We start from the raw sequence: 23,817 nt of genomic DNA, 5'->3' as shown, positions 1-23,817 counted from the left end.
CAGGCCTTTGAGGAAGCAAAGTGTATCTCTAGGGTGTTACTATTTTCAATTATCCTTTGGATCATCTTGTGCTGTTTGCCACATGAGTCTGTGTGATGACTACACATAGAAGAAGTTCCTTGGAAGGTTTCTGAAGAGAAAACTTAGTATATCTCATTTGGCTTTGTAACTAATGAGTTCTTAGCTAACCAACTCCTCTTTCCTTTTTGCAGATGAGTTTGATGCCTATATCATTGTGTCTTTCGTGAACGCCACACTTGTACTATCCATCGGAGAGACTGTGGAAGAAGTGACTGACTCTGGGTTCCTGGGCACAACCCCAACCTTATCCTGCTCCTTGTTAGGAGATGATGCCTTGGTACAGGTCAGGATTCCCAGAGAGTTATTCACCTTACTTTATCCTTTCATTGTGGTGTAGACTGCTGTGCTTACATTAATGAGCTTGTAACTCTTTTTTTTTTTTTTTTTAATTTTTTTTTTTTAACGTTTATTTATTTTTGAGACAGAGAGACAGAGCATGAATGGGGGAGGGTCAGAGAGAGAGGGAGACACAGAATCCGAAACAGGCTCCAGGCTCTGAGCGGTCAGCACAGAGCCCGACGCGGGGTTCGAACTCACAGATCGTGAGCTCATGACCTGAGCTGAAGTCGGAGGCTTAACCGACTGAGCCACCCAGGCGCCCCACTTTGAGCTCTTTTGAAGTGAACATTGCAAACATGAACTTAGGTTAATTTGACTTGTCTGGGACCTAGTGATTCTTTTTGTCATTGACCCGATTGGTGCCTCATTGCAGTGGTGCCAGTTCGGACAGGAGTGACCCATCTGGTAAGGGTGAGGGTCATGCTGAGTACAGAGTCACAGTGCTAAAGTCGGTTTCCTTCTTATTGTTGCTGACTGTAGGTGTATCCTGATGGCATTCGGCATATAAGAGCAGACAAGCGAGTCAATGAGTGGAAGACCCCTGGGAAGAAAACGATTGTGAAATGTGCTGTGAACCAGCGACAAGTGGTGATTGCCCTGACAGGAGGAGAGCTGGTCTATTTTGAGATGGATCCTGTATGTTATTTTATCATTCATTGTGGAACTTAGTGTTAGGATCCAGAGGTAAAGATGAGAGTTGTAGTTCAGTATTCACAAAGAGAATTGAGGAGGGAAAGTGTTCACAAGCAAATCCAGCCCAGTGGGGATGGGATAGGAAGGCTAAGTTCATGTTTTAATTCTTTTTTTTTTTTTTTTTTTAATGTTTATTTTTGAGAAAGAGGGCATGAACAGGGTTGGGGCAGAGAGAGAGGGAGACGCAGAATCTGAAGCAGGCTTCAGTCTCTGAGCTATCAGCACAGAACCTGATGTGGGGCTCAAACCCATGAACCGTGAGATCATGACCTGAGCCAGTGTTGGATGCTTAACCAACTGAGCCATGCAGGTGCCCCTCATGTTTTAAATCTAACTAGAGTTAGGAAGTTCCATCTTAGCAATGAAATATTTTATTCTCTTGCCCTTCACATTCTACTTTTCCAACAAATATTGGCTAAAGGTTTTAATTTTTACAATCTGAAGCCATTTCAGAAATTTTCTTTTGCTTTTCTGTATGGAAGGATATTGGGTATACTTATCATGCTCTCAGCAAAGTTTCTGGATGTGGTCAACCTGTATAGTCTAACTGTACCTCTGGTTGAGATTTCTTTAAGTATTTGAATTTGAATTCATATTTGAATTATCTTTTATCCAAAGTGTTCTCATGAACAGATGAATAGTTTTCTATATTTCTATTTCCTGAGAGCTAGGTTGGTTTAGAAAATTTGTAACATATTGTATTTATTAAAGACAAAAACATTGTGTTGTCTCTTGATTGTCTCATCAGTAGTTTTGCTTGCTCCTGGCCTTATGTAGAGAAATTCTTGGTCATTGATTATAGTAAGAAGGGTGAGAGGAAGCAAAAAGGAACTTAACAGTCCTTTCCCAGGCTCAGGGTTTAGGGGCAAGTGGGAGTCATTTGTGACCTCTCTTTCTTACTTCTGTAGTCAGGACAGCTGAATGAGTACACAGAGCGGAAGGAGATGTCAGCCGATGTGGTGTGCATGAGTCTGGCCAACGTGCCTCCTGGAGAGCAGCGGTCTCGCTTCCTTGCTGTGGGGCTGGTGGACAATACTGTCAGAATCATCTCCCTGGACCCCTCAGTGAGTGTCACCCTTGACTTCAAGGATCTTCCCATTGGAAACTGAGCTGCTGGCCCACTCCTGATGGGCATCTCTGAAGTTGTCTGGGCTAGACCTTGAAATCAGCATCTGCCACTTCTGAGTACCATAGCAGCACACCTGGGGAGTCTTTTTGAAGATCCTGATGGCAGACTGCTAAGTGTTGTTTTGCCTTAAGCCTTGTCTCCGTTTGTAGTGAAAAAGAAACAAAAAAACCCAAGACTGCTGAAAAGGACTTGGACTTGGCTCCAGGGCCTTAGATGACTTTTAAGAGCTGCCTTTGCTTATTTACCTTTACCATTATCTACTTTTACAGAAAGGAAAGCATGGTTCTCTCCAGAGCTTATTCTAAGATTTGGTTTAACTAGTGTTAACCCATTTAAAGCTCGCTATAGGATTCCCCTCCACAAGAAAGTTGTTTCTTCATTCTGAGAATTAGACTTTTTTTCCCCAAAATTGGTCATTTCCCCTGTTTTATTCTTTTCTCTTTCCTCCTTAGGACTGTTTGCAGCCTCTGAGCATGCAAGCTCTCCCAGCCCAGCCTGAGTCCTTGTGTATTGTGGAAATGGGTGGGACTGAGAAGCAAGATGAGCTGGGTGAGAGGGGCTCTATTGGCTTCCTATACTTGAATATTGGGTTACAGGTAAGAGATCTGAGGCTCACATTGGGGTCAGGCCTTCTTTAGCTTTTATGCACTCCTTGTTCTATATGGGCATTTGCTGTGCCTGTGGTTTCATTTTACCACCTCATGAAAAGTGAATGGTGCTGGTCTGTGTTCCACTTCTCTCCTCTCTAATTAGAACAAGTCAGGCCTAAAAAAATAAGTTATATTATATTATACTGTATTATATTATATTATATTAACACTACAAGTTATTTGCAATCATAAGTTTCACTATTTGAGACTGTAGCTCTAACAGATGTGTGGGTTGTTTTCTTTTTAGGCCTCAATTTTATTATCATGCTGAATACAACTTAACAGTTCTTTAATATCTGATACCTTATTCGTGTTCTGGTGTTTCTTGGTTTGTGTTGGTTTTGTTTTTTCCAAAAATCCTTTTACCTTTGGTTCTACTTAGGATCTGCATAAAGCTATCCACAGTTTGCATTTGCATGACCTATCCCTTTGTTTCTTTTATTTTTATTGTTATTTATTTATTTATTTAATGTCTTGTTTATTTTTAAGAGAGAGAGCGTGAATGGGAGAGGGGTCGCTCAGGCGCTGCCTCCCCCTTTGTTTCTTTTAATAACTGTCCTACCCTAGGGGTGTCTGTGTGGCTCGGTTAAGTATGTGCCTTTTGATTTCAGCTCAGGTCATGTTCTCGTGGTTGATGAGTTCAACCCTTGCATCAGGCTCTGCACTGACAGCAGTGCTTGGGATTCCCAAGCAGGCTTGGGATTCTCTCTCTCCCTCTCTCTCTGCCCCTCCCCTGCTCTCTCTCTTTCAAAATAAATAAATAATAACTTAAAGAAAAATTGTCCTACACCTTTTTTTTTTTTTTTTTTTTTTTTTTAAAGAAACCAGATCATTTGTTTTGAAGAATTTCTGCCTTTTGGATTTGGCAGAATCCTTTCTTGTGTGTTTAATGTTACTGTTCTATTCTCTGTAATTCCTATAGACTAGAGGGTGGATCTAGAGCATGCTGTCCATTAAAAATATAACATAAGCCCCATGTAACTTAAATATTCCTGTAGCCATGAAAAAGGAACAGATGAAGTTAACTGTAATGTTTTATTTAAACATTTTTGTTTAAAATGTCATTTCAATTTGTAATCTGTATAAAAATTAAGATAACTTTGTTCTCTTTTTTAACAAAGTCTTTGAAATCTGGTATTTTTATTTTTTGAATTTTTTAAAGGTTTAATTTTTTTTTAACGTTTATGTGAGAGAGAGAGAATGAACACAAGCAGTGGAGGGGCAGAGAGGAGGGAGATGGAGGATCTGAAGTGGGCTGTATGCTGAAAGCAGAGACCCCGATGCAGGGTTTGAGTTCACGAGCTGTGAGATCATGGCCTGAGCTGAAGTTAGACACTCAACCGAGTCACCACAGATGCCCCTATGTTTGTTTGTTTAATTTTTTAATGTTTATTTTTTGAGAGAGAGAGAAAGAGAATGAGTGGGGGAGGGTCAGAAAGAGAGGGAGGCACAGAATCTGAAGCACGCTCCAGGCTCTGCACTGTCAGCACAGAGCCCGATGTGGGGCTCGAACTCATAAACTGTGAGATCATAACCTGAGCTGAAGTGGGACGCTTAACCGACTGAGTAACCCAGGTGCCCCGATGTATATTTATTTTTGAGAGAGAGAGATAGAGTGCAAACAGAGAGAAAGGGAGACACAGAATCCAAAGTAGGCTCCAGGCTCTGAGCTGTCAGCCCAGAGCCCGATGCAGGGCTCAAACTGTCAAACCCGAGAGTTCGTGTCCTGAACTGAAATCAAGAGTCAGATTCTTAACTGACTGAGCCACCCAGGCGCCCCCTGATATTTTGTATCTTATACTTAAGGACACATTATCTTCTCATCAACCTTTTACCTAATAACAGTCATTGATGGCACATTGCCTAGATTCATTATGTCATTAGGGACTGGGAAATGACAATTTTCTATTTCATTCTTCATTTTATTAGCTGGAACTTTTCTCTAAAGAGGAAATTTGCCTATCCCAAAATACAGTTTGTAGAGGGAAAGGATAAGTACTTTGTTTTTTCCCCTTTGTTTATCTGTTTTCACAGTAAGGAATTGGTGCCAGAGTAGTCTCCAGTGGGGACTAATGAAGTAATTTTTTATTTTTAGTTTTTTTGGATAACCTGAACTTGCAGATTTTTATATATTTGTGCTTTAAACTATTGTATTTTTCATTTGTGTATACTAAATTGCCTCTTTTTAGATGAGTAGAAGTTCCCTTTTGAAGTTAGGTTTTTTTGTCGTTTGAATATGACTCCATTCTCTTTGGGGCCTTCCTTCTGGCATAACAGAGTGCCCTATATACACTTGGAATATTTTTGCCCCAGCCCTGAATTAGCCAATTCTCTTAAGAGTCTTTTTTTTTTTTTAATGTCTGTTTTTAGGGAGCGAACATGCGTGAGTAGGGGAGAGGGAGAGAGAGATGGAGAGAGAATCCCAAGCAGGCTTCATGCTATCACAGGCAGAACCCAGCTCAGGGACGAGCCCAGGCAAACACAGTTTGTGAGTTCACAGAGCCTGCTTGAGATTCTCCCTCTTTCTCTACCCCTTCCCCCATTACACTCTCTCTGTCTCTCTCAAAACAAATAAATAAGCTTTAAAAAAGAATAGTTTAACATACATGGTAAAAGAATTTTAAAGGATATACAGTGAAAAATAAGTGCTTTTCATTTAGTGAATGTTCAGTAACTACTTGAATGAGCAAGTGGCTGGCTGATCATTAGGATATTCTTTAAACCAGCAAGTCATTTCCTTCCATCTATTCTGAACTTACATATTTTGTGAAGTCGCCAAGGGAGGGATCTTCCATTATGGATAAGTTTCACCCACTCTCTTTTTTATTAGAATGGTGTGCTGCTGAGAACTGTCCTGGACCCCGTCACTGGGGATCTGTCTGACACCCGCACTAGGTACCTGGGGTCTCGTCCTGTGAAACTCTTTCGTGTCCGGATGCAAGGCCAAGAGGCAGTAAGTAATGAAAGTGGGCAGGCAGCATGTTTAGACGTTAGTGGCATCAGCTGAGAAAAGTTCCCTTGGTGTAAGTTTTGCTATTATTAATTCACCCATATATAGTTAGTTTGACATTAGGTCCCTCTTGTAAGTTTCTTTCATGTAGGAAGTTGTGGATCCCTTCATCCAGAGCTTTCCATGGCATTGAGTTGTTTTGGTTGTGGGTAGGTTAGGATATGGATCTGTTCAGCCCTCAGGCTGGGCAAATGGAGGTGATTGAGAGGTAGTTAGAAACCTCCCATCTGGGGTACCTTTTTCCACAAGCAACCTTATACCAATACCAGGGTTTTACCAAGTAATGTGAAAGAGATTGGGAAACATTGTGTCCTTTGTATCTAAGAATGTTACTATTGCTGGGTGCTATGCTAGTTCTTGACTTGAAGTCAGCATTAGGTGCAATAGCATGTCATTCTTGCAACTGTCCAGCCTTATGATAGTATTCGCATTTTACACATGTGGAAATGTAAAGAGATTGAGTGATTAGGTCATAACAGATAGTAGCTCATGCTTTGAGCAGATAGTAAGCCATACATACTGCCTCTTCTCCAGGACTCTTTTTAATCTTAAGGTAGCCTTTTAGGTTTCCAAAATTCGTTGGGATATTTTGCAGACTGAAAGTTACAGGTACGGAGTTCGGTTAGCATTCCAAGTTTGTGTTTATCCCAAGCTTATTGGAGGTGTTTTTCTTTCCTCAGGTGTTGGCCATGTCTAGCCGCTCGTGGTTGAGCTATTCTTACCAGTCTCGTTTCCATCTCACCCCCTTGTCTTATGAGACCCTGGAATTTGCGTCTGGCTTCGCCTCTGAACAGTGTCCCGAGGGCATTGTTGCCATCTCCACCAATACCCTGAGGTGAGAGTTCCACATTGCAAGCCCACTGGGAAGTTCTGCCAATGGCTGGGATTCTGGTTCTGCCTGAGTGTTGGCAAAAGTGACGAAGCGATGACTTGGTGGCAGTGAGCCGACTCTTCACCATGGGACTAGGGTGTTGGAACCGAAACCTTCATTTGGCTCAGGATTTTAATGAAGTATTGGTAGACAAGTTTCAGTGTCTGAAGTTTTAGCTTCTGTTTAGATTTTCACGGCCAAGTTTTAATATACTGATCAGTACAGTTCACTTTTCCTAAGATTTAAGAGTCTTGTTTTCCAGGGCAGCGCCATTGGATTAGTTTTAGAGCAGGCAGGAATTGAATCTCTGATATCTTTTTCTCATTCTGTCTTATTTGCAGTTTACATGTTCAGTTTTAACCTCAGTATAAATTCTTTAGGCCTTTTGTAAGTTGACAGACTCCTATTTATGCTGAGTATGTTAGAGTGTGTACTATCTATATTGTTTTGACTGTCTCAAGTTTTGGGTTTGTTTTTTTCTTTTTTGGTCTTTTGCTGCCACCCATGTTCATGTCCTGGTTGTAAGTATTGGCTCATCATAAGAGCAACTCTATCAAGAGGCTATAACTTACCAAGTGGATAACTTACCAGGTGAACTCCCAGATCTATGCAGTAGCTTTCAGGATCTTTTCAGTCATTGTTCACTCTCTCTCTAACCTCCACGCACATATATACCTTCTATTTCAGCAGAATTGCCTTACCTGCATGGTGTTTTATCTCTCTTTTTTTTTTTTTTTTTTTATTTTTATTTATTTTTGAGACAGAGACAAAGCATGAACGGGGGAGGGGCAGAGAGAGAGGGAGACACAGAATCGGAAACAGGCTCCAGGCTCCGAGCCATCAGCCCAGAACCTGACGCGGGGCTCGAACTCACGGACCGTGAGATCGTGACCTGGCTGAAGTCGGACGCTTAACCGACTGCGCCACCCAGGCGCCCCTTATCTCTCTTTTTTAATGTTTATTTATTTTTGAGAGAGACAGTGAGCTAGGGAAGGGCAGAGGGAGAGAGGGAGACAAATCAAAGTATGCTTCAGGCTCTGAGCTGTCAGTACAGAGCCCGATGTGGGGCTCGAACCCACAACCCTGAGATCTTGGCCTGAGCTGAAGTCAGAGGCTTAACTGACTGAGCCACCCAGGTGCCCCTCCTTTGAAGGTTCTAATGTGGGTTTCAACGGTGAAAGCCAGAGTCACCATGAATAGTTGCTGGCTGTTCCTGGAGTGGAAGTCCCTTCTAGGATATGTCTATTGTGCAGAATCTTCTATATTAGAAGGCATGCTTCTTACTGCCAGCATTAGAGCTTGAGGGGTTGATGCATTTGCTGTGACTGCTCATGGACTATTTTGACATCATTTTCTAGTTCCTGAATGAATAATCTATTAATTCCCTGCCTTTCTCCCCATAGGATTTTAGCATTGGAGAAGCTAGGTGCTGTCTTCAATCAGGTAGCCTTTCCATTGCAGTATACACCCAGGAAATTTGTCATTCACCCAGAGAGTAACAACCTTATCATCATTGAGACAGACCACAATGCCTACACAGAAGCTACAAAAGCTCAGAGAAAGCAACAGATGGCAGAGGTAATGAGACTTGACTTTTAGGGTTCAATTAAAAGGCACTGAAATTTAGTTGAAAAGTTTAAACTTATGTAATTTTTTATTATATTCTAAAGATCCAGGCTCTTGTCAGGTCCTTTAAGTAGAGCCCTTTGCCAGAATCCTTAGTTTTAGAGGTTTTCTTGTGACTTGGAACTAATATACTGACCTGGGTTTATTTTAGTACTCAGCTTTATTTCTTAGAACATAGTTGTTCAGTCTTTGAGCTTCCTAAACAGTCTCTGTATGTGTTTCCTGGATTTGAGCCCAAAGGAGACAGCTTTCATATTTTCCACAACACTTCTTCTTTCCAGAAATCATTTCCCAGCAAAAAACAAATAGATCCAACCATGTAGAACTGTATCTGGCCTGGAAGAGAGGAGACAAATAGTAGTCTTATTAGCATGGGAAGTTAGATGGGGTAGGTGGAAGAATTGTGTTTTCATTTTATGTATCTCAGACTATTTGTTGGTTATTTGTCAGTTGATGTTCAGTTTTTTGGTATTAAAAAAAAGAAGTACCTGATTTCCCCTTTAGTGGTTTTCCCTCCTCCCCTTGTGTATACACCTTTCCCTTTAATCTTTGTTTTGGGAAATCTGGTTTTGGCCTACAGACTTTGCTACTGTATATAATATGAACTCTCCTTGGAGGTGTTTTTGCTACTTGACCACTTCTCACCCAGTACCCACTTCTGAACACACCAACTCTTCCTTGTTTTTATTGTCGTTTGTTTTGTTTTTGATTTAGGAAATGGTAGAAGCAGCAGGGGAGGATGAGCGGGAGCTTGCTGCAGAGATGGCAGCAGCGTTCCTGAATGAAAACCTCCCTGAATCCATTTTTGGAGCTCCTAAGGCTGGCAATGGGCAGTGGGCCTCTGTGATCCGAGTCATGAATCCTATTCAAGGGAACACACTAGACCTTGTCCAGCTAGAACAGAATGAGGCTGCTTTTAGGTAAGGAGCTTAGGACATCAGCTCCAGGGTTTTGGAGGCTCTTATGGGAATTTTCTGGCCTATAACTAACGCTTGATTCCTGCTTCTTTCTCTGTATACAGTGTGGCTGTTTGTAGGTTCTCCAATACTGGTGATGATTGGTATGTGTTGGTGGGCGTGGCCAAAGACCTGATACTCAATCCCCGGTCTGTAGCAGGGGGCTTTGTCTATACCTACAAGCTTGTGAACAATGGGGAAAAATTGGAGTTTTTGCACAAGGTAGGAACCAGCCTGGATCTTAGGTCCTACTAGACTCTCCCACTTTTGCTTAAGTTGTGGGTCAGGTCTTCTGGTGACCATTTTGGGAACCAGCTCATTGATGGTGTTCCATCTGTTGGTGGCACACAGAAAATGCTGGGGTTTTCATGCTCCAGTGAAGCTCCATTGCCTGGGTGTCCCACCGGAAGCCTATGTGCTAACCATCCACAGTGGTGAAATAGATGCACACTGAATTGGCCCCTTGTTTACTAGTTTTACTAAGCAGGCAGCAATTTGTTACCAAAATCCAGCAGTTCTAAAGAATTAATATTCTCTCAAGAGTTAATATTTAACAGATACAGAGAAGTTCTGGGGATGGATGGTGGTTTTGGTTGCACAACACTGTGAATATGTTTGATGTCACTGAACTGTATGCTTAAAAATGATTAAAGTGGTAAATTTTATGTGTGTTTTAATCACAAATTTTATTTTTTTTAAAGTTTATTTTTGAGAGAGAATGCATGCATACAAGCGGGAAAGGGGCAGAGAGAGAGAGAGAGAGGGAGACACAGAATCTGAAAGAGGCTCCAGGCTTTGACCTGCTAGCACAGAGCCTGTTGTGGAGCTTGAATTAGGAACTGTGAGATCATCACCTGAGCCAAAGTCGGACATTCATCTGACTTAGCCACATTTTTTTTTTTTTCCAACGTTTTTTATTTATTTTTGGGACAGAGAGAGACAGAGCATGAACGGGGGAGGGGCAGAGAGAGAGGGAGACAGAATCGGAAACAGGCTCCAGGCTCCGAGCCATCAGCCCAGAGCCTGACACGGGGCTTGAACTCACGGACCGCGAGATCGTGACCTGGCTGAAGTCGGACGCTTAACCGACTGCGCCATCCAGGCGCCCCTTAGCCACAATTTTTAAGTTAAGGAAAAAAATTCCTGTTCTTTCACACAGTACATTTATGTATCTCCTCTCCTTCAGCCCTTCCACAGGGAAGTATCCTCTAAGAAACAGTTACTTCATGGAGTTGTCTTGGTGCTAAACTCATTGTGTCTCCCTTGTCACTAGCACTCCATTCCAATCCGTCCACAAGCAGCAATCACTTCTCCAGTATTGAGTCTTCACTATTAGTTAATAGCACCATTTGAATTAGCGTGGGCTCAGAGACAGCATTCCTCAGGCCTGAGGGCTTCCTTCCACCTGTGGCACTGATTGATTTGCTGAGTGATGTGCAGTGTATGGGACCTATTTACCCAAACACTCTGTTTCGTAGTAACTGTTGTATGTGTGATTTATTTCTCTGATGAGCAAAAGATGATCACTCATTGTCTTCCTGACAGATGCCTGTAAAGATATTTTAGGTTTGAGAGGGTGGGGCCAGCGTATGACTGGTGTTCTGATAGCTGCATTACCTGCTTTTCTTCTCACAGACTCCAGTGGAAGAGGTCCCTGCTGCCATTGCCCCATTCCAGGGGAGGGTGTTGATTGGTGTGGGGAAGCTTCTGCGAGTCTATGACTTGGGGAAGAAGAAGTTACTCCGAAAGTGTGAGAACAAGGTAAATATGCTGGTAGAGGGCTTCAGATGTAGCTAGTGTGGAAGAAGGAAACATTGGCAGGATGGTGGACAGTAACTTAAAATCACGTCTCTTTATTAGGACCTTGTAGTTCCCCAATTTCAGCCTAAGAATGAGGCCTTTGAGCCTGGAGAACGAGAGCAGTTAGGTGGCTTTCTTGATTTCTTCACATAAAGAACCAGATTCTGTCCTGCTTGCTTCTATAAGGATTCTGTCCTGCTTGCTTCTATAAGGATTCTGTCCTGCTTGCTTCTATAAGGTATTTAACTCTGAGAACTGGGCATATATTTCCTCTATATTAAAACCAGTAGTTTTTTTCCTGTCTTTTAGCAATTTTTTGCTGACTACTATTCTCTAGGCCCTGTATGTGTTGAAGTCAGGAGCAGCTGGACTTTCTGTGTGTTCTGAACCTCAAGGTTACTCCTATTGCTGTCCGTGTTTTTCCCAGCATATTGCCAATTACATCTCTGGGATCCAGACTATTGGACACAGGGTAATTGTGTCTGACGTCCAAGAAAGTTTCATCTGGGTTCGATACAAGCGTAATGAGAACCAGCTCATCATTTTTGCTGATGATACTTACCCACGATGGGTCACTACGGCTAGCCTTCTGGACTATGACACTGTGGCTGGGGCAGATAAGTTTGGCAACATTTGTGTGGTGAGTTGATGTTTACTTGGCTTACATTGATGTGTGGAAAAGCTGGGACCCAGGACTGTGATTTCTAATATGGAAAGTAAAAATGAGTATAAAATTCAATCCTACTAAGGCTGCCTCTAAAAATGAAACTGTTATGTAAGCTTTCTTATCATTTTTTAATTTTTTAAAATTTTATTTATTTTTAAAGTTTTTTTTTAAAGTAATTACTGCACTCAATGTGGGGGGGTCAAACTCACAACCCCCAAATCAAGAGTTATACACACTCTACTGACTGAGTTAGGCAGCTGCCCCATTCTTGTCATTTAGAACCTCCCCTCCTCCATCCCTCCACCATCTACCAGTTCACCTTCTTCATCTTCATTGGAATATGATTTTTTTTAATGTTTAGGGTTTTTTTTTTTGAGAGAGAGCGAGCGAGCACGAGTAGGGGAGGAGCAGAGAGGGAGAGAGAGAATCCCAAGCAGGCTGCGCACTGTCAGCACAGAACCCAGTGTGAGACTCAAATTCGGGAACTGTGAGATCATGACCTGAGCCAAAATCAAGAGTCAGACACTTAACTGGCTAAGCCATCCAGGAACCCCTGGAACATAATTTAATAGTGATAGGTTTCATTTGAACTAATGAGTAATATATATTTTTACTTTTATCAGAATTTTGGCCTCTCTTTTTAAAAAAAAATTTTTCTTTTTTTTTAACGTTTATTTTTGAGACAGAGAGAGACAGAGCTTGAACAGGGGAGGGTCAGAGAGAGGGAGACACAGAATCTGAAACAGGCTCCAGGCTCTGAGCTGTCAGCACAGAGTCTGATGCGGGACTCAAACTCACGGACCGTGAGATCATGACCTGAGCCGAACTCGGCCGCTTAACTGACTGAGCCACCCAGGCGCTCAGTTTTTAACTCTCTCTCTCTTTTTTAATGTTTGTTTATTTTTGAGAGAGAGCCAGCACATGCGCTTGGGGGAGGGGCAGAGAGAGAAGGAGAGAGAGGATCCCAAACAGGAACGCACTGACAGCAGAGAGCCTGATGCAGGGCTTGAACTCACGAACTGTGAGATCATGATCTGAGCCGAAGTCAGAAGCTTAACCGACTGAGTTACCCAGGCTCCGGCTTCTCTTTTTAAGCCCAGTGTCACTTTTCTTATTTATGTCCTATGGCCTTTGGTTTGCTTTTGCTTAGGGCTTGATACTCTTGAGTTTCTCACTCAGACACTAGGTGCAGGAAACCAGCTCAGGCCTATGCCAAAGTTGGTGTCCCAGGCTTGCTTTCAAGGATCTGGGGCAAACATTGCTTGGTGATTCAGGTGAGTAAGTGTAGGACCCAGTCCTCTGACTTGTGTCACTTCCTTGTAGGTAAGGCTCCCACCTAACACCAATGATGAAGTGGATGAGGATCCCACAGGAAACAAAGCCCTGTGGGACCGGGGCTTGCTCAACGGGGCCTCTCAGAAGGTAGGATTACAGAAGGGGCTCGGAAGGACGGGAGCCCGCCTGCATAGTACATTCCCCATGGCCCTCACTGAGGGAACAGTTTTTAGTCACTTATCCACAGCGCACATGATTCTGCTGAGTACTCTCCTGTGTATGGAAGTCCTTTTATGGCCTGTGATGGACAGATGCTAGGTTTGATGTAAAATGACCAAGTCAACGTTCTATTTTTATGACTGTAGAAATAAGATTTTTTTCCAAGACATTTTAGCAGTTGAGTGGAGCATAATGAGTTTCTTGGAAAAAATTGTTAAATAGGGTCACTCCCTTTATGAATCAGCTTCTCTCTGAGATGTTCTGGGTTCTTTACTTTTCTCCTATAGGCATGTATTTCTGTAGTAAAGCATCTCTGGACTTCTTAGATCTATTTTAGAAGGCAAGTCTAATGATTGTTGCTTTTTAATAATTTTCTGTGGGTTTTTTTATGTAAACTTGATAATTTAACAAAAATTTTTTTCACTCTAATTGGTTATCAGAAATGATCTAACTTTAGCATGTTGGTGGGGACATTAATCTCAAGTAAATGTTAACATTCTGAAGTATTTTTAACTGTTAGTGAGTTTTGGATTTAAAAGAAGATGAAATCTGCCCTTTGGAGGCACTCCTTGCTCTTGGTAATCTAGAACAGGTTGTGAGGGCACACATAGTTACTAGTCTGTTTTTGACTTGCAGGCAGAGGTGATCATGAACTACCATGTAGGCGAGACAGTGCTGTCATTACAGAAGACCACACTGATCCCCGGAGGCTCAGAATCACTTGTCTATACCACCTTGTCAGGAGGAATTGGCATCCTTGTCCCATTCACATCCCATGAGGTAAACTCTCCCACACTCTTCTGGCCTTTGCTTTGGCAAGGTTGTTTCTTGGTGCTAAATCAGCCTAAGAGGACAAATCTTATGTCCCCACTTGCAACTAGGCATGTTCTGGAAATTTTATAAAGTGACAGATGTGCCTAGGAAGATAAGAATCCTGATATCCCCCTCCCACCCCTGTGGGAAAAGCCATTTGTTTTCATACTGTACCTGGGTTTGGTTCAGTTCTGATGTGGATATAGCATTAGTCAGAGGCCAAAGCCCCAGAACCAAACCCCACAAGAGTAGGAATGATGGATGATGAGTACTGTGCATTTAATCTGCCTCCTCGAGTCAACTCTGGGATTGGCTAAATTGGATTTATGTCATTCCAGCTAAAGAAGCTGGGATCAGGAATCTGACTTCACAAATCACTCTTTACATATGGTGTTCTCTTGTGTTCTGTAAATACAGGTGGGGTTTCTTTCATGTTTTCTCTATCTTGTAGCAGGAAAGCCTGTGATTGTCAAAGGAGCAATTTGTTAACAAACAAAGCAATTTGTTAACAGATTAAGCAATTTGTTAACAAGTAGTTAATATCTGTGTGGTAAAAAAAAAAAATCAATGGTTTGTCTGTTCATTTTGCTTCTGGAAACCATAGACTAGTAGTTGAAATCACTTTTTTCTTTTAGTGACAGATTCTTTGTTTCTTCCACCAGGACCATGACTTCTTCCAGCATGTGGAAATGCACCTACGGTCTGAGCATCCCCCTCTCTGTGGGCGAGACCACCTCAGCTTTCGTTCCTATTACTTCCCTGTTAAGGTAAGGTCTTAACCTTACTAGACACTAGAACCTGGGGGTCTTGTTGGAAATCTGAATTGAAAAGGGGGATCTTTAGCTCATTTAACTTGTCTTTTCTGTGGACCTCTGTCTTTTAAAAATCAGAGCAGTCCTGAATTAAAGGGGTGGATTGATGGAGGCAGTAATGGGGGAAAGGAATGGCTAGTGATATTCAGGGACCTCTTCCCCTGGGGCAGACCACAGCCAGAGAAAAGCCTTCACCCAGTTTTGCTAATCTGAACACAGGCTACTGAGGATGAACCTAAAATAGCATTCCTGGCTCTGTAAATGGTTCAGATATCAGAGAGAATAAAAGCTTTCCTTGCAGGTGCTCTAGCATATGTCCCTTTCCGTGAGCGTCTAACCTTTTTATTCCTTACTTTTCTATGTCTTAGAATGTGATAGACGGAGACCTCTGTGAGCAGTTCAACTCCATGGAGCCCAACAAACAGAAGAATGTCTCTGAAGAACTGGACCGAACCCCACCTGAGGTGTCCAAGAAGCTTGAGGACATCCGGACCCGTTATGCCTTCTGAGCCCTTTTCCCTGTGGGGCTTGTGTCAGAGACTCTGTTTTGTTTCCCCTACCACCTGGCTCTGAACCCATGTGGCAGAAGGGTGGCTGGTTAATTAAGACTTTGTAATATTAAAGCTAGTATGTCTTTCGTATCCACTCTTTCCCTGGAGTGACTGGTTCCCCCTAAAATTGGCACTGAAATTTGCTATACTTCTTTTTGCCTAGTACGTAATACATTGCCCCCAGGTTCTGGTGTGTAATAAGATGTTGGCGGTTCCCCCAAACTTCCCCTGCACTGAAATTTCTGGCTCTCTTGTCTACTTTTGTACACACCCTTAGTTTTTAACCAGTTTTCCTGTAAATATAGTTTTGTACAATGTTATCTTTGTGGGTGGGAGGTGGGGGAGAGATGTGGGGAAGGCAGGCAAGCTGAGGTGGGGACCAGGTTGAATATAGTATAACTCCTGAGTTCTGCCACTCTGAAATCTAACCAGAAATACAATGTAGTTTTTAAGGTGGCTGGAGTCCATGTGTCTTTTCTGGGGGTGAGAATTTAGGTGGGAGATTTAAACCTGACTTGGAGCGGGAAGAATGGAGTATCCTCCTCCTTTCCAGCTACCTGCTTGTCCTTCTGGCTCCCTGTGGCCTCACTCCTGGCTTTGTGGTAGTTTTTTGGCTTCCTGTAGTTCTTTCTGCTATGCAGATGAAACTTGGGCTTAATAATAAACATGGGGTCAGCCACACCTCTTCCCATTGAATATTGAGGAAGGGTGGCTGATTTCTTCTCTGGTGTTTTATTTTATTTTTTTAGTGTTTGTTTATTTTTAGAGAGAAAAGGTATGCCTGTGCACGGTAGGGAGGGGCTAAGAGAGGGAGACAGAATCCTAAGCAGGCTCTGCGCTATCAGCACTATCAGTGCAGAGCCTGACGTGGGGCTCTGTCCCATGAACTGTGAGATCAGTATGAGCTGAAATCAAGAGTCAGACATTTAACTGACTGAGCCCCCCAGGTGCCTCTCTTCTCCCCTGTTTTAGCTTCTTCCTACTTTGAGGTCTTAAGAGTGAAGGATTCAGCATGCATTCCAGCTGGGTAGTCTCTTAACAGATGCTCCCTTTACTTCTACAGCTCCTGAAATGATCGTTTGCCTTATGAATCCTAGGAAGGATCAGTAAGTACAGAAGAACCCAGATCTAACCTGCCCATGGGAACAAAGTCAGTATATGTGGTCTCTATTTAAAGGCTCATGGATAATGACAAGGGAGGGGTGGGTACTATCTGCAGCAGTCATCTTAGGCAAGCTGTGGCAGGCCTTTGGAGTATGAAGAGGCAGCACTGGTAGCTAGTCAACTGCAAATGTGCTAGTGTCAAATGTTACAACCTACACCTGGGAAACCAGCTCTAATCGTCCAGGTAGTCTTCCAGCTTCATTGAACCTGGAATGACCCAAGCTCGCTGCTGTTCCCAGTATTTCACAGAGTAAAACACTCATTCATGTGCATGTGCTCAGCCACTTCCATGAACGGATTCTCTGTGGCTAGCACTGGGTTAGAATCAAATCAAGGTGATTAAGATAAAATCTTTGACCCTGAGCAGCCCACAATCCAGTGCAGAGAGTTCCTGATGCTGTCCCTGGAAACTCTCTAAGTATGACTAAGTTTTAGAGTGGTCAGTAGAGATCCAGATTTTGCCAGGAATTGAATCCCTAAACAACACTTTGTCAGTTATCTCACTGATTCACATAACAGAAGACCATACTTTTGAATTACATTTTTATGACCTAATTCCAGGGCTCATTTTTCCTGTGGCCCCTACCCAAAGCCATTCTGTTTAGTCTGTCAGATTGTATGATACATGCAGTAGTCTGGGAAACTTGGCAAAGATGTTTGGGTAGCAACCTATTCCGTTTCTTTTCTGAAGTACTTCCTATAGTCATAGAGGGTTTATATGTAAGAGAGGAAAAGATCTCTGTAGAATTGCGAATTGTCTTGGGTTGCTAATGACGTAGACAGTAGTTCATTAGCTATATAATCACAGCCAATGTCATAAGGACGCTGGATGCCATGCAAAGTCACATGGGGGTTCCACTCAACAACCAGCTAAACAACTGGGGGCTTTGGGAGGGAGATGGGCTTTTTAGTATCAAGAAGGTGGGGTGCCTTCTGGTTCCTTTGGGAAGATGTGATTGGCTTGTTTGAGTAAATCCATAGACTCTGGTGAACTGAAACCTGCTGCCCAGAGAGGAGCAGGAACTGTGTCTGGTCCTTTGATAAGAAGGGTTGTTTAGCTTAGTCTTACCCATAAGAGCAGAGCTGGGAAGGAAACTTGCATTTGGGCCATTTGAAGCTCTTTTGATTTTATAGTATATAATATGAATCTTAATTTTAGATCTTTTACCACAGCTGGGAATGAATGGTCATCTGATTTTTGCCCCACTAGAGAGCTACAGGTGAACCAGGCAAAGGTTTCATATTAAGAGATTCTGTCCTTTCCCTTTTGTCTATAACCCAGAGTCTAGGGAAAATGATACAAACTCAGTGGGATTGTCACAGAAATGTGGGTGCGTTTTGCAAAAGGTTAACTGGTAGATGACAGCACATAATGAGCTAACATTCTGAGCATTGTACTGATAATAAGCACAGTAAGAAATGTACAGGGCCTGCTCAGTTGAACTTGATAGCCTAATAAGGAAATAATCAGTCAAAATGTGTTTATAGTATCACTAGAGAACTAGAATCAGGTGACATGTCTGATCTGGCTTGGGCAGAAAACAGCTGAGTGAATTTTGGGCAAACCATTTAACACTTATGAGCCTTGATTACCCCAGCTGTAGAAAGTAAAGGGCGAGAGGTCATACAAGCTGCATGGAAGTCCCTTACTGTGTTACTCAACCTTACTTGAGACAGGATCATGGTTTCTAAGAATCCTAGCACTTACCAAAAAGGCAAAGTGACTTTGTGTCTCCTGGGAGTACAAATTTTGTTTGTATTATTTTTTTCTTAAATGTTCTTAATCATGAAGATCATCCCTTAGGCCACTCAATGTATATTCCTGGGCAAGTCTAGACATGAACTCACAGGCCTGAGTTCAGTCAAGTATTTGCCTCTCTGATTAGATAGATCTATGACATTGGTCAGGCAGGTTGGCATCTTACCCATAACATGGAGATAAACAGGGTTGACGTGAGAATAAAATGAGAGCATTTATCTAAAATACTCAGCACCCAGCCCAGCATATTGTGGGTGCTTATTGAGCCAAACATGAGCTCTTAACATTTGGGGCGTAGGTCAGGAAGACAATAAAGTCTTCCATTTTCCTTTAGGAGTCACCGAATAACCATAGACTGTAGTCTTAATTCCCCCACCCCATACACACGCTGTTGTGTTTTCTTTCCTCCTTACACTGCTGTGCTTTTGATATGTCTGTTGACTCTCACACTCTCTTTTGTAGCTAAATGGGTGCTGGATGAGATAGAGTTTTGAGGGCTATGTAGATAACATTTCAGTTCTATAACTGAGGGGCCTTCTCTGGACTTGATTTCTCTGCCAGGATTCTAACAGCTGGAAAGATTTTTTTTTAATCCCTCTAGTTTATTGAGGTATAATCATTACTGTATAAGTTGAAAGTGTACAGCATAATGGTTTGACTTACATACATGGTGAAACAATTACATTCATCGTCTCATCTCATAGAGATACAATGAAAAGCAGCAAAAATATATACCACAGCAGTGTTAACTAGTCCTACATTACATTTCTAATACTTATTTCCTCTTATACCTGGAACTTTCTGTCTCTCGACCACCTTGTTCCAGTGCCACTGCCACTCCTCCACTTCAACTTCAGATCTCATCTCTTTTTAGGAGTTTGATGTTTTTTTTTAGACTCTACATGTGAGATCATACAGTATTCTTCTGTCTTATTTCACTTAGAATATTGCCCTTAAGGTCCATCCATGTCACAAATGGCAAGATTTCCTTGTGTCTTTTTTTTTAATGACTAATACTCCATTGTGTACGTATGTACCACAACTTCTTTTATTTTTTGTTTTTTATTTCTCAGTGTTACATTAATTTCAAATGTCCGATACAGTGATTCCACAAGTGTATACATTACTCAGTACTCATCACCATAAGTGTACAACTTGTAATCCTTTCACTTCTTTCACCCATCCTTCCACCCCCTCCCCTCTGGTAACCCTCAGTTCTCTATAGTTATGAATCTCTTTCTTAATTTGTCTCTTTTTTTCCTTCACTCATTTGTTAAGTTCCACAGATGAGTGAGATGATAACGGTATTTGTCTTTCTCTCACTGACTTAATTTTGCTTAGCATTATACCCTCTTGCATCCGTGTTGTTGCAAATGGCAAGATTGCATTTTTTTTTTTTTTAATGTTTGTTTATTTTCCAGAGAGAGATAGCACGAGCAGGGGAGGGGCAGAGAGAGAGAGGGACATAGAATCGGAAGCAGGCTCCAGGCTCTGAGCTGTCAGCACAGAGCTCGATGCAGCGTTCGAACTCACAAGCTGTGAGATTGTGACCTGAGCCAAAGGCAGAGGGTTTACCAACTGAGCCACCCAGGCGCCCCTTGGATACTAATCTCTTACCGAATATGTCGTTTGTAAATATCTTCTCCCATTCAGTAGGTTCCCTTTTAGTTATGTAGATTGTTTCCTTTGCTGTGCAGAAGCTTTTTCTTTTGATGTAGTCCCAATAATTTATTTTTGCTTTTGTTTCTCTTGCCTGAGGAGATAATCTCTAGAAAAATGTTGGTATGGCCAATGTCACAGACATTACTGCCTGTGCTCTCTTTGGGGATTGTTATGGTTTCAGGTCTCACATTTAGATCTTTAATGCATTTTGAGTTTATTCTTGTGTATGGTGTAAGAAAGTGGTCCATTTTCATTCTTTTGCATGGATCAACACCCATTTGTTGATCTACCACAACTTCTTATTCATTTATCCATTGATTGTTGTTTCCATGTCTTGGTTGTTGTAAATAACACTACTGTGAACATATGGGTGCAGATACCTTTTTGACTTAGTGTTTTCGTTTCCTTTGGATGTATTCCCAGAAGTGGAATTGCTGGATCATAGGGCAGGTCTATTTTCAATTTTCTGAGGATTCTCCATACTGTTTTCCATAGTGGCTGTACCAGTTTACAATCCTACCAACAGTACACAAAGGTTTCCTTTTCTCTACATTCTTTCTGGCATTTGTTATCTTGTCTTTTTGATGATGGCCATTTTAACAGGCTTGAGGTGATACCTCATTGTAGTTTTGATAGGCATTTCCCTAATGACTAGTGATGTTGAGCATCTCTTCATGTGTCTGTTGGCAGTCTATCCATAATATATCTACATTGGGAAATGTCTTTTAAGTTCCTTTGCCCATTTTTAAAAATTGAAGTATGATTAATACATAGTGTTATTAGTGTCAGGTGTACAACATAATGATTCAGAAATTCTATACATTATTCAGTGCTTGTCAAGATAAGTGTACTCTTGATCCTCTTTTTATCACCCACCCTCCTATTCCCCTCCCCTCTGGCAACCACCAGTTATTCTCTGTATTTAAGAGTCTGTTTTTTTGGTCTCTTTTTTTTCTTTGTTTAGTTGTTTCTTACATGTGAATGAAGTCATGGTATTTGCCTTTCTTTGATTGACTTATTTCACTTAGCATTATACTCTCTAGGTCTATCCACATTGTTGCAAATGGCAAGATTTAATTCTTGTTTATGGCTGAGTAATATTCCATAGTATACATATACGACATCTTTATCATTCGTCTGTTAATGGATGTTTGGCTTGCATCTGTATCTTGGTTACTGTAAATAATGCTGCAGTAAACAGTAGGGGTGCATGTATCTTTTTGCCCGTGCTTTAATTGGATTATTTGTTTGCTGTTGAGTTGTATGAGTTCTTTATATATTTTGGATGCTAACCCCTTATGTAGATAACATGGTTTGCAAATAATTTTTCCCATCCTTTTGGTTGTCTTTTTACTTTGTTGATTTTTTTCTTTCTGTGCAGATGCTTTTTAATTTGATGTAGTCTCACTTATTTTTTGTTTTGTTGCTTGTGGGTTAGGTGTTATATCCAGGAGTTGTCACCATTGAGTTTCCTTTGCCTATCCATAAATTTGCTTGTTGTCTGCAAGCATAATTTCTGGATCACAGGCACAAGGAATTAGGCTTGAATATGTTGAGCTCAGGAATTTTGTCTAGTTCATAGCTGTTGCTCCAGAATGTACAAAATGCGTTTAATATATACTTGGTGACGGGATGAGGCTAAATTACAAATCCCATCTATGTAGGTATTAAGGGGGGGCTAATGAACTCTTTTGATTTAACTGAGCAGCCAGGTAAATGGGGACCTCTGTGTGTAGCCTTGCAAAATACATCAGAGTCTGCCATGTAGTTCTCAAGGGATAATGTCAAGACCCTGAGGCATTTGCCCTTAGGTACTAGGATCACTCTCATCTTGCTGCTCTGTTAAGTCCCTGCAACTTGAGTCTAAGAAAGACTGAAAAGTTTTCAGCTGCCTCATCTTTCCCTGACCTCACGGGTAGGGGTTCTGCAGATGTTGTTTCCTTTGGAAGATCTCTTGCCAAGAATAGCATTCCTTGGGGGGAGGGGGTTCAAATTGGACTATGGCTGGAATGTTGCTTTTCTTGGTTTTTTTGAACGTATTGCTAGCAAGACTGCTGTGGCTGGGAAAGGCTGTTGGAGTTCACTTCTCTCATGGGGAGAGTGCTGGTCACCAGAATGTGTGTTGCTCCCGTGATGCAGCCTCTCTTGAGTTTCTCATCAGTGGGAAGCCAGAAATGTTGGGAGCATTCTTCAGATGTGATCAACTTGGCTTTCAATTTTTAAAAAATATTTATAAATTCTGTTTCTATTTAAAGTAGAAATGACATGTGTTTGCCTGAGTCATCTACTTGCTCATTTGCATATGGAATATTGTGTGTGAATATTTTATTGTACCTTTAAAATACATTCAAGGGCTATATCAAGAGCTCAGAAGAACCGTCTCTGCTGCTGAAGTCAAACCTTATCCAAAAAAATTAACAGGTGAGGGCCAGATGGCTTACTCTTGGTTACGTGGTAGGGAGGTCAGTGAACATCTGTAGTCAGTGGCTGATTTACATGTGGCGATCTGATAGCCCAGTGTGTGGGGTTTATGTGAAGTTGAGTGAACTGAAATCCACAGGTACGTACTACAGAGCAGTCAGAAGAGTCCTCTTCACCAGTCCATAAGCGCATGGCCAGCTGTTTCTGTACAAGCTTGAAAACCAGCATCAGAAGACATGACCAAAAAAAAGACACAGCCAACTCACTGTAAGATACTGCTATAAATTTATTTATTCCACCAGTATTTACCAAGCACCTACTATGTGCCACCTCTTTGCAGGTCTGCTCTGTACCCAGAAGTTGAAGAGTTTTTATAACCTGTCAGTTTTGGTGAGTTTGCCAAAGAACCTTGTGACAAGTTTCTGAAGAGCTTCAGTCTCTGTCTCTGGTCTCCTCAGATAAAATAGGCATAGCCTTGTGACTTCTGGGAAAAGTCAGAAGATCCCAACTCTGAAAAATGAGGAGGTGGAGGGTGGGCAGCCAAACATTTCTGGTACAGAAACAGAAGAAAACCTGTATTAGCATCATCTGAGTTCATCAGAATAGGTTGATGGATTTTACCCCCAGATTTAAAAAAAAAAAAAATTTTTTTTTTAATGTTTATTTTTGAGAGAGAGACTGTGTGAGCAGGAGAAGGACAGGGAGAGGGAGACAAAGAATCTGAAGCAGGCTCCAGGCTCTGAGCTGTCAGCACAGAGCCTGAACGCAAGGCTCGAACTCATGAACCTCTTAATCTCTGCTGTTATCTAGGCAACTGTATATTTCACAGTCTGGTGGTCATCAGACGTGGAAATCATTAGGTTGGGTGGGTAATGAGGGAACATTGTTTCCTGTTCAACATGAAGCCAAATAAATAAATAGACCAAGATTGTAAATTCCAGTTTGGGTACAAAAGGCTGGGAGACTGAATTTGAAGTAGCTCGAGGCTCCTGTTAGCACCACCCAACCCCACCTTCACCCTCCAAATCCAGAATCTGTTAATACCCAGTGGGTTTTGTCGTAATCCCAGAGGCAAATCCATCTCTGTTCCCTACCTGTAACTCTGCCTTCTAAAGCCTGGTCCTCACATTTTTCAGTTTGCAGGCCTACCCAGCAGAACGTGTTCCTTCTTCTGATAGCAAACAAAATGTCAGTGAATGGGAGTTGCTTTGAATTAGCTCATTTGGGAAGTTTTCACACATTTAATAATTTGAGGCCATAAAAAGACAAGATGGTCAAGAGAAGCATCAACATTTACTGTGGGTTATCAGGGCCTAGTG

At 41.8% G+C, this 23,817-nt stretch overlaps 1 protein-coding gene across 3 annotated transcripts in view; it reads left to right on the top strand.

Moving 5' to 3' along the window:
• Positions 1 to 23,817, top strand: part of SF3B3 (splicing factor 3b subunit 3) — a 69,188-nt gene that overhangs the window by 31,748 nt on the left and 13,623 nt on the right. For all 3 annotated transcript variants that reach the window (XM_049622590.1, XM_049622588.1, XM_049622589.1), the window contains exons 12-26: positions 213 to 364; positions 901 to 1,056; positions 2,022 to 2,177; positions 2,695 to 2,838; positions 5,723 to 5,845; positions 6,583 to 6,737; positions 8,177 to 8,351; positions 9,114 to 9,319; positions 9,421 to 9,577; positions 10,991 to 11,116; positions 11,583 to 11,795; positions 13,146 to 13,244; positions 13,953 to 14,096; positions 14,792 to 14,896; positions 15,310 to 22,888. In XM_049622590.1, the coding sequence (XP_049478547.1) occupies positions 213 to 364; positions 901 to 1,056; positions 2,022 to 2,177; positions 2,695 to 2,838; positions 5,723 to 5,845; positions 6,583 to 6,737; positions 8,177 to 8,351; positions 9,114 to 9,319; positions 9,421 to 9,577; positions 10,991 to 11,116; positions 11,583 to 11,795; positions 13,146 to 13,244; positions 13,953 to 14,096; positions 14,792 to 14,896; positions 15,310 to 15,450 (2,252 nt within the window). In that variant the 3' untranslated portion in view covers positions 15,451 to 22,888. The remainder of the gene's footprint in view (positions 1 to 212; positions 365 to 900; positions 1,057 to 2,021; positions 2,178 to 2,694; positions 2,839 to 5,722; positions 5,846 to 6,582; positions 6,738 to 8,176; positions 8,352 to 9,113; positions 9,320 to 9,420; positions 9,578 to 10,990; positions 11,117 to 11,582; positions 11,796 to 13,145; positions 13,245 to 13,952; positions 14,097 to 14,791; positions 14,897 to 15,309; positions 22,889 to 23,817) is intronic.

Source organism: Panthera uncia (assembly GCF_023721935.1).
Source record: "Panthera uncia isolate 11264 chromosome E2 unlocalized genomic scaffold, Puncia_PCG_1.0 HiC_scaffold_20, whole genome shotgun sequence".
In the NCBI taxonomy this organism is placed as follows: domain Eukaryota; kingdom Metazoa; phylum Chordata; class Mammalia; order Carnivora; family Felidae; genus Panthera; species Panthera uncia.
This window is presented reverse-complemented; position numbering and strand designations above follow the sequence as displayed.